The sequence below is a fragment of the Paralichthys olivaceus genome, chromosome 15, assembly GCF_024713975.1.
Source record: "Paralichthys olivaceus isolate ysfri-2021 chromosome 15, ASM2471397v2, whole genome shotgun sequence".
NCBI classification, from domain to species: Eukaryota; Metazoa; Chordata; class Actinopteri; order Pleuronectiformes; family Paralichthyidae; genus Paralichthys; species Paralichthys olivaceus.
In genome coordinates this window covers 16,012,441-16,022,851 of record NC_091107.1, presented here as the reverse complement: position 1 = coordinate 16,022,851, position 10,411 = coordinate 16,012,441, and the positions used below count along the sequence as shown (strand labels likewise).

The following is a 10,411-nucleotide window of genomic DNA, read 5'->3' as shown; positions in this document are numbered from 1 at the left end:
TTAAAATATGTTAGCTGTAATTGTACCTTTGTAAAAACACGGATACATGAGTGAATGTATGTCACCCCCCACACATATAAATACACTTTCACCGCTCCATGGCTGTTGTGTTGTTAGCATGTTTGCCACGTTAACGTCTCAAGAGTCAACTTTATGAATCCCTGTTGAATTTTCATGATCGAAGAATTTGTGTTTGGCAAATGAAACGTGACGTCGCCACATTTAAATTATGATTTTGAGACATTTTGTAGTTTTTTGTGATGTGTTGATTAAAACGCCTCACGTAATTCCGACCTTCCCGAGCGCCAGTAAAGGCACCACTGCAATCAAATGTGGCCCGGCTGCTGAATCAACATGTGGAGAAATCATGACTATCAAATTATTATGATAATAAAATGTGTCTTTGAAATATTTAACATCACGCGAGTGGCCGAAGAGTCACAGTTAAGACAGTTTGCGGTTTAATGTTAGGTCTGTAATGTGAACGCCTCGTGTAATTCCGACATTGCCGAGCGCCAGTAAAGGCACCGCGGCAGTCCGGCGTGCCATGCGTGGTCGCTGGATTCATAGGTGGGGGGAGCGTGACGTCATCGCGTACAGCGGGACGTCTTGGAGAAGATAAACAAAAAGGAAGGAAGCCTTCGGACACACAATCGCGGCAAAATCGGTTCAAAATTCGAGGTCTCGAGCCGCAGTTAGCAGCTTGATGTTCCCTTTAACCGCGTAGGTCGCTCCCCGCCGGCGCTCACGATCATGGACGACGCGATAATATTCCGAATGAGCGCGTTCTCCGAGCAGGGAGGGAGGAAATACATGGAGGATGTTGTCGAGATAAAAATCGAGTACGAGCCGACGGCGGCGCCAGCGGAGGATCATCCAAAGTCGCAGCGGCAGCCTGATGGAGGACAGCTGGGGGGAGCGGAGGGCGAAGCCGCCGGACACACCGACACCGAGGCGCGGGATGAACGTGACGTCGCCGCAGAATCTGGTCCCGCTTCTGCGATGTGGGTGGAGAGTTTATCCAACGAGGACAGCGGCGATAACAACAGCGGCGGCGGTAAGGCACCGGAACCGGCCGGGAAAGACGCAGAGCGCGTCGTTGACACGCGCAGGTCCGTGGCGTTCTTCGCCGTGTTCGACGGTCACGGGGGCCGGGAAGCCGCACACTTCGCCCGGGACAATCTGTGGGAGCTGCTGAAGAGGCAGCGCGGCTTCTGGTCGAAGGATCACAGCGAGGTGTGCGCCGCTCTCCGAAAAGGCTTCATCGCATGTCACCACGCCATGTGGAAGGAGCTGCGTAAGTGGAGCGTTCACCTCATGTTTACTGTCAGTGTGGGATCATGATCGTTGCTCAGATAAAAGGGTGAGTGGGTCAGCTCATGTGAGGACCAGTCCTCTGGAGACTCATCACAGTGAGCACCACACGGTTGGCATGACCCCACAGGCAAACCAGTGATCACCATTAAAACCCAGAGACTACAAGGCTGAACAGCTCACACAACAGTATAGATGTCTGGTCTGTGACCTCTGACCTGAAAATATTGTAAATACCTTTTGCATGACAGGCCCGTGAGTGCAGCTGCAGTAAACCGGTGGACATTCATTCTTAACATTACTGTTAGTGGAAGAATATGTAGTTTATTCACTGCTAATTTAACAGACACATTTATTTCCATTTTAATATGAAACACTCTTCAATGCGTAAACATTCAAAAGTACAGCCAGGGTGCTTGCAAAAGCAATTTCACATTTTTTGGAATTCAACACTCAATATCATACAATGCAAGATTCAACATCACACAGTTAGAAGAAGCTCATTCCTCAGATAAGGCCCCAGCAGTCCACTTAGCTTATGTCAAGCTGCACCAAATATCCCACCCTCATAAATGTCTGTCCCCTAAATGTGCCTGATATGTTTCCATCAAGATATGAGTTATTCTCTGGGAAAATGGTGAGAATGTGAAATTTTGCAGTGTTAAAGAAAGCGGAAATCAATCCCTGCATCCACATCAAAATGTAATGGGTTCTTCCCTAAACACACCCTTGCACCAAGTTTAGTGCCATTCCGTGCAGTAGTTTTTTATGTAATCCTGCGAACTAACAAATAATCAAAAGGTTTAACTAGAATAGCACTTAGTAGAGTGTATACCTCCACCAAGGTCCAACAGTCCACTTATGAAACCACATTTAATTTCCCTTGATTCCCTTGGATTTGCACCAAATAACACACACTTAGAATAATCCGTCCCTTTTTTCATCAAGGTATTCTCTGAGAATCTGGATCTTCCCCACCCCTCCGCAAAATTCTATTTAAATAGATTTTTGTTTAATCCTGCTAAATAACAACGTAAGAAATTCAGATGTAAACATAACCTCCTTGGCTCAGGTAATGAACGTTTGGTGTGATCACCCTTTGTGTTTAAAACAACACCAGTTCTTCTTGCTACATTTGCACACAGGTTTATCAAGGTGCTTGGCAGATTGGTTGTTTACAAGCATTTTGAGAACTTCAGGTGTTCAGTTTCCTCTGAATATCATAATTTGCTGTTTATAGCTTCTGAAATGTTGATTACAATCGGATGGTTTTCATAATTGCAAACAAAATCTTTGGGGTTTGTGTGGTTCGTGAGATGAAACAACACATCTGAAGGGATCATATCGGGCTAAGTGCAAAAAAGCATCTAGGAAAATATATAGATATAGGAACGATCAATTAATTGAGAAAAAAAAGGGCAGACTAAGCAACAATGAAAATAATCTTTTGCTTTATTGTCATCGGTCTTTTCATGCAATCCCAGACTGACAGAGATCAGGGCTCTGCGGGGGCCAGACCATCTGCTGCAGGGTGTCCTTGTTCTACTTATTGATGGGGAGATTTTATTTTGTTTTTTACAACCCTGGCTTTGTTGATGAAAATGGTTTCACTCAAAAACTGGTGGAAATGTGGGTTGATTGCTGGGAGCACCAAGAATCCTGAACTGAACCAGGTTGAAGAACCAGAGCTAAATTGTTGGAAATGGTATAAATGGTCTCTGGGTTGAATACATCTCTGATGTGCTTGTACGCTGCAGAGCATCTAGCCCCCCTCAGGTCATCTAGGACAGGAATCAGTATTTCCACAATCAAAACCAAGTATTGTGGGGCAGCTTTCAGTTTCTCTGCTCTTGTGGAACAAGCTCCTTGAAAACCTGAGCTCTGCTTAAATGTATAGTACATTAAAATCAGAGCTTACAACATTATTTGCTGCAGTTTGATAATAATTTACATATGTAAACTCTTTAAAATCTTTAACACATAATTCTTGTTTTTACCTGCGCCAAAGAGGTTTTGTTTTCACCTGTCTGATTCAGCTTCACACCAAAATGTAGTGGGTTCTTCCCTGACCCACACCACATCCTTCCACCTAGTTTCATAGTAATCTGTCAAACAAATAAACAGGGGTAAAAAGCAGGTACTAATTTATGGTTCTTAATGTAAAAATACATGTTTTGTGTGTTCAACTGATAATCTGGATCAAGTGAATTTAAATGTGGGGAATGTTGGGCCTTGGCCAAGGTATGTGCTCAACTGAGAGACATTCTAGTAGTTTTGTTTTTAATAATTTTAATAATAATCACAGATATTTCTTGTATTTTAATGCCACAGGCATGTGTCTGAATGGTGCTATGTAAATAGACTTGCCTCGTCTCAATTTGTGTAGCATGTAAGTGCGACATACTGTAGGTTTAGTCATGTAATTCCTACTTATTTCTATCTGTTGCCAGTGACACTTGTTGCCCCCCCCCACCCCGTGACCATATATTTGACATATAAGTAACTCTTTTTAAATATTTTTTTTTCCCCCTGTACAGCGGAGTGGCCGAAGACCATCACTGGTCTGCCCAGTACATCGGGCACCACAGCCAGCGTGATCGTGATCCGCGGGGTTCACATGTACGTTGCTCATGTCGGGGACTCAGCGGTAGTGGTTGGAGTGAAAGAGAACGAGTCTGATATCACGCTCCAGGCACTTGAAGTAACACAAGACCACAAACCCGAACTCCCGAAAGAAAAAGAGAGGATTGAACGACTGGGTGGCAGGTGAGTTGGTGAAAGTTTGAATTATACCTTAAGTTCAGGTGCTAAGTAGAGATACCGACTCTGATATCTGGATATTGGCTGATACAGAGTAGCGATCTGCTACCAACAACTTGTAGAACATATTAAATGCTACTAACCCAGTATAGAAGTGATGATTGATATTGTTGTATGGCCTGGCTCAGGTTAAACCCCTTTTAAATTGCTGACACTGAGCTAGCTCTGGCTAACACCACATTACCTTCTTCTTCGCTGCTCTAAAAAGGGGCAGAGGCAGTACAGCACAACTGCTGTTTTGCAGCATGAAGAAGTGATTTCTGAGAAAAGAAAATTGTGTGGAACTAATACACTTAAAATACAAAGTACTGGATCAGTACTTAGATTTGGGTACTTGTTGATTAATGGCAGTATTGGAGGCATTCATGATGCTGGTATCGGTATCAGAACAACTCTGGTCACATAACATCACATGGAGTGCAGATATTTTCTTGAACCTCTGTAATATCGCAGTATTTTCTGTCAGGCTTTAAGTAGCTTTTTTGTAATTGTAGTGTAATGAAGAAATCTGGGGTGAACCGTGTCGTGTGGAAGAGGCCTAGACTGACCCATAATGGCCCTGTGAGGAGGAGCACAGTCATCGACCAGATCCCCTTCCTGGCTGTGGCCCGATCCCTTGGTAAAGAAAAATGACCTTTTATTCCTGGGATTAGTTTCCATGAAATGACAATGGATGTTGGAAATCAATATATGTCTGCAATGATTCCTCCAAAAGTGATCTATTGTATTATTTGCTGGTAGGTGATCTCTGGAGCTATGATTTCTACAGTGGGGAGTTTGTGGTGTCGCCAGAGCCTGATACCACTGTAATGACCCTTGACCCCAAGCTGCATCGCTACATCATCCTTGGCAGTGATGGGCTATGGAATATGATGCCACCCAAGAATGCTGTTAATATGTGTTATAGTCATGACAAAATGGTGGTACGTAATGACACTAATACATTTTTTTTGTGTATCAATTATTAGTTTTAGATTTCAAACAGATAAGGTTATTGCACACCGAGTCCTTACTATTTGTCCCAAATGTGACCTGTTGTAAATTAACATGACTCTGAAATCACATAAATTAGTTTTCTTCGTTTAACATGCAGTCTCAGTGCTGGTAGTGTATCAAACTGGACCACTGACATCCTGAAACAGACTTGGAAGCGATCATGATCATTTTGCAGCTCCTTGATCAGCAGATGAGTTTCTCTTTGTTCCTGCAGCTTCTCAGGATCGGATCGACCCAATGTTCTCTTTTTTTTTGTTCAAGAATCGAGAGGATCACAAAATCATCCTCACTGCTCAACTCCATTTTACCTCCTTCTATGAGTTTTCTGAACGAATACAATAATAAAACTCATCAGGACTCGGTGTGCAAGGCTTTAGCGTGTGATGATTTTTATTGTTTGTCTGATTTAAAAAATAAAATAAATGCGAAGCAAAAATAGAAAGACAATGTTGAGAGGATATAATGTTTGCAAACGTTTTGAGAATATGAATATTTTGTTTGATCTTGAAAGCAATTCGATTTAGATTATCATGTGAAATCAACACAAAGGCATTTTTTAAATTGTATTTCTTCATCTGGTTGTTTCTTAAAGGGGCCAAAGGGAATGTCTTGTGCCCGCCGGCTTGGATGCACAGCGCTACTGTTCTGGAAAGAACGCATGCTCCGTGCAGACAACACAACAGTTATTGTCCTGGCCCTGCAGGAGCATGGTGGACCTCCTATCCCTATGCATCGAGATGAGATCGTTGTTGACATGGCCACTGGAATGGACCATGTTCCATACCCGGGTACTCCTTATAACACATGCGAGGTCCCACAGGTCAGTGCCACAGCTTCGTATTGTTTCATTAGGATTTACCAAATGACAGATATTTTCCAAATGCAGAGTGGGTCACTGCTGGGGTTAAGTACCTCAGGGCTGCTCTGACGATGTACAAAATATTTCTGTGTTTGTTTGTTGTTTGCTATTCACTGTATTGTCCTTTTTATTAATTCAGTCCATTTTTATTGTCATTCTAATACTTTCACAGTTAAAATATGATGGTTCACAGACACCGACGGTCACACAGTTTCCGTCCGAGGACCACTCGTTCACCAAATCACTCTTTTGTTTTCGGGGCCAACAGGCGGAGCATGAGGATGGCATGTTTTATGAAGAAGATGAGATATATGGAGAAGAACATGAGGATTGGACATGCCTGGAGTGGTAGTGAGGTGACTGCTCCGTAACAAAAACAGTATCCGAGGTGTCGGCTACATGACCGGCCAGTGACAACATTTACTCATTAGCTCAGTAGCCAGACCCACTAATGAACCTGGCCGAATCACTTTAGCCATTTGGAAGCAAATCAACGACAACCGCTTACATGCGAGTAATCCAATCCAGTTGGAATCGTTGATATTATTAGGTTAATGGTCTGCAACAGAGCTGAAGATTATCTACTCTTCTAGATGTGTTGTTGACTGTTAACTAAAGTTATTGATGAATGTGACACAACCAGTTTAAAAGCAGTAACGTTATCAAGTTTCATCTCCTTGTGGAAATTAAAAACCAAAGGTTTTTATGCCAACAGAAAGCCATGATATTAGCACGCACTGCAGCTAATAGCTAACGAGTCTCAGAAATGTCACTGGTTTCTATATATACCAATACTATATCAGTATTACAGAGTGAAACATTGAACGTTACTGATGTCAGCCTATAGATATCTATTCAAATGGCAGTAATTCCTAAGATGTTGTTATTAAAAGCTTATGACAAAGAAATCTGATTTAGGCTTGATATTTTACACTTTGACAACAAACTTAAAGACTAAACTAAATAACAAGAAAATACAAATATAATCCAAATGTCTAGAAGAATGTGTCATAATTTTAAGAGAATAAAGTCGTAATTGAAAAGAATCATACTTTAACGAGAATAAAGAAAATTTGGAAGTAAGCAGCCAGGAAAACCCATGCTTCTGGATTTAAAATCTTCAATCACTCAGATTGTTTCTTAAAGAAATGACATGTGGCCTAAAATTATGACTTTCTTTTCATATTTTTTGACATTTATTTCCTAAATTATGACTTAATAATATTATGAGTTATTAATATTAAGTTTTTCTTCTTTATGTATGCATACTGTGGATGTGAATTAATACAAGACGGATCATTTTATTGGTGTTAATACCTTTTCATACAACTGACCACATCCTCTAATCCACACAATCACTTAAAAACTCAATGTGGTAGCATGTGAACATATCTTAATCCAACATTGTTTTAAACTATTGTTTATTTCCATGAGTTTAGTTCATGAGTCATTTGCAACGGCTTTCATCTGTGTCTCATTTTTACTGTTAGATTGATGAGTGGCAAGTTGTGTCAAAAATAATTTAAATTAATTTCTATGTATGCATAACAATATGTATTTTATTAGGAATGTACTGGCATTATTAGATAATAATAACGAATAATTAGCATTTGAAGACAAAGATTTTGTTTTTGATTATTTCTGCAGAGTGAAGCAGGGAACACTTCCTCCCGTTTCAGAGCGAGTTGCACGGCTCTGGAGCAGGCGTTAGGGCTGTATGAAGCAGCCTTCTGTGCCACCGCGCAGCTCTTACCTGACGTTGACTCTATTGGGGCCACACTGCCCTCGTCGCACGGCTCAGAGGAAGTTTACGAAAAGCAAGACTCGATTACCCAAGTGGACTGTGGCGCATCTGCTCCGCCATTGAAAAGGTCTCGCCGTTCACTGCACACACACCCGGAACTCGCCCGGTCGCCCGACAAACCTTTGCCCCAGAAGACGCCTTGTAGCAAAGCACCAAGTGAACAATCCCTTGAAACACACGCTCAGAAAGGGGAAAGAAGCTCCTCGGAGGAACTGGCTCTCCTGTCACAGCACCACAACGCTGCCTTGTGTGTGTGCTGAATCTTGTCTTGTTTTCCCAACCCCCCCCTAGACTAGAAAGATAATCGGCATCATGTCAACTTTGCTTATGTACCAGTTGTGCTGCAGGCCTGTTCCTAGATGTATACTTTTTTACAGTCTTTTGTTTTTTTTGTAAATATTTGAGAAATTTGAGATTGTAAATGTGTTGATGTTATTCCTCCTTCCCTCTTCTTCCAACCCCCCTCTTGAAATTTTAGTGTTCAGGACTTTAAGAATTGAAATTTTGGATTTGTTCAATTGACACAATCTATTTTCATACTTATAAGTATGTACAGTATATCCAGAATATGTATTTTGAAAAAGATGGATCACTACAATCTGACGTAACATCAATTGATCCACCTGAATTGTGACGCATGCGTTCTTCCAGTCAACATTTGTATCATTATTACTAATTAAGCGTTTTACATTGTTTTGACTCGTTGGCTGCTGTAACATGTCACTCTTTATAGGGTTAATACCTCAGACCAGTGGTTTCTTGGAACTTGCCTGCTTCTATTGTTGATGCTTAGTTTTCGTCTCCCCTTGTTCCATAGGTTAAAATGTAGGGTGCAAAGTAAAGGAACAGAATTGACAAAAATGGTCCGGGGAAATTATGCGGGTATTGATTTTATTGATTTTTTAAAAAACATTTTTCTTTTCTTTTCTTTATTAGTGGCTGATTATGCACTGTCACGATCTTAACTGTTACTCGGCTATTGGTGAATTGTATGCATAGTGTGTGAGGAAACGTTAAAGTGTCAGTTCACTTAAAAACAGGAAAAAACAATATACATCACATCTCAATTCAAGAGCTGCATCCTTCCGAGGATGTGGCTCATGAAGGAAGCAGTCTTCGGGGGGCTGGGCCAGCTCGTCCCATCCTTATTGCTGTTGCCTAGCAACAGAGCTGAAGTTTGACACACAGAAAGTTTTAATGCACCTGTGATGCAACCCATCAAATGCAGCCCCTGAATTGAAACACAGCTATCCTCTCACTTACCAGAGTGGCATCCGACCACGTGTAGATGTGTGTGATTTGAGTGAACTGACCCTGAAAACTTTGTTCTGTCATTTCTTGGCTGGATAGTCATATTGGTCCATTCCAAGCACATCCTCCATTTATCATCCTCATTGGGCCCGTGTAGAAGTACATTTGTTTTAAAAAGGCAGAAATATTTGCTGTATTGGTCTCGGTAAAATCCAGTATTAATATATTACCTGTACCAAAGTGGAAGGTGACTGATGTTATTTGTAAGGTTCACTTTAGGCAATTTAAAAATGTCTTCCACTTTGTTCTCATATGGTTTGCATCTCTAACTAGTGTTTTGGTACATTTAATACAATAAGTGCCCGATTCGTGTTTTAAAGTAAATTACAAAATGGTCAAAGGTCTTACATGTGTTCATATGGCAGCTCAACTACTCGTTAGCTGATGTGTTTGCCTTATTTTTAAAAAGAAGTTTCATTGTTGCCTTAGCACAAATTAGTCAGAGGTGCTTTCACATGAATTTTACAACCCCCCCCCCCCCCCCCCCCCCCCCCCCCCCCCAAACAGGTGCAAATCTCTCGGATATGTCGATGTACTTGGGGCCTTGACCTTCATCTCTTCACCACCGTCATCTTTACCATTCCTACTGCAGCATACTGAACCCGTTCCACAAGGTTAATGTTTTCCAGTTGTACTACAGAGCAGTTTGTCAATGTTTGTACAGTGAGTCCATATGCAATAGAAGTCTGTACAGTACACTATTATGCAAAGTGATTGGTCGTGAGGAGTCTGGCATGCTCAGATCTGCTCTGTATATTGTGAAAGTGTCCGGAGGTGATGGATGTTCATGAGCATGTGGTGTATTTTGACAGTTACAATACTTGGGTCTGGCTTCATTTCCACTGGAGCTAGTTGTCAGGTCGAATATATATATATATATATATATATATATAATACATACTGTACTTTACATGCTTTGACCAGATATACAGTTTCTGTGTTGTAATAAAGTTCTCATTTTCCAATTGCTACTGTCTTCTCTGCTTTGGTGTCCGCACAAGTATCAGCACGTTTCTGTTCAGTAACCTGTCTTGTAAACTCTATCAGCTTTGTTAAAATAGAGCTTGTGTGCAATTTGAATGTCAAGGTCATTTGTCACAGTTGTGCACTGGCAGTTACATGATCTACCAGCAGATGGCAGTGATGTGAAGTGATTGAACTTGCCTCTATGATATTTTATCCTACAGCTTTTAATCGATCAACTACTGATTTAATAAGTCTTTATCAACAACATGCAGCAGCAGTTTATCTTGATTTCAATGCATGAAATAAAAAGATTAAATTATTGATTTAAGTTGCCTTAATTT

At 41.2% G+C, this 10,411-nt stretch overlaps 1 protein-coding gene across 3 annotated transcripts; it reads left to right on the top strand.

The window, feature by feature from the left end:
- The first annotated feature begins 580 nt into the window (after positions 1-580).
- On the top strand, positions 581-10,073 carry LOC109628727 (protein phosphatase 1D). Of its 3 annotated transcripts, none has more exons than XM_020086039.2 (7): positions 581-1,297; positions 3,852-4,080; positions 4,629-4,753; positions 4,876-5,057; positions 5,723-5,950; positions 6,258-6,345; positions 7,637-10,073. In XM_020086039.2, the coding sequence occupies exons 1-6, from the start codon at positions 754-756 to the stop codon at positions 6,339-6,341; spliced, it is 1,392 nt and encodes a 463-aa protein (XP_019941598.2). In that variant the 5' UTR covers positions 581-753; the 3' UTR covers positions 6,342-6,345; positions 7,637-10,073. The 3 variants fall into 3 exon arrangements, with proteins under 3 accessions (XP_019941598.2, XP_019941597.2, XP_069366030.1); XM_020086038.2 differs by having other exon boundaries at positions 6,162-6,345; XM_069509929.1 differs by lacking the exon at positions 6,258-6,345 and having other exon boundaries at positions 597-1,297.
- The last annotated feature ends 338 nt before the right edge of the window (positions 10,074-10,411 follow it).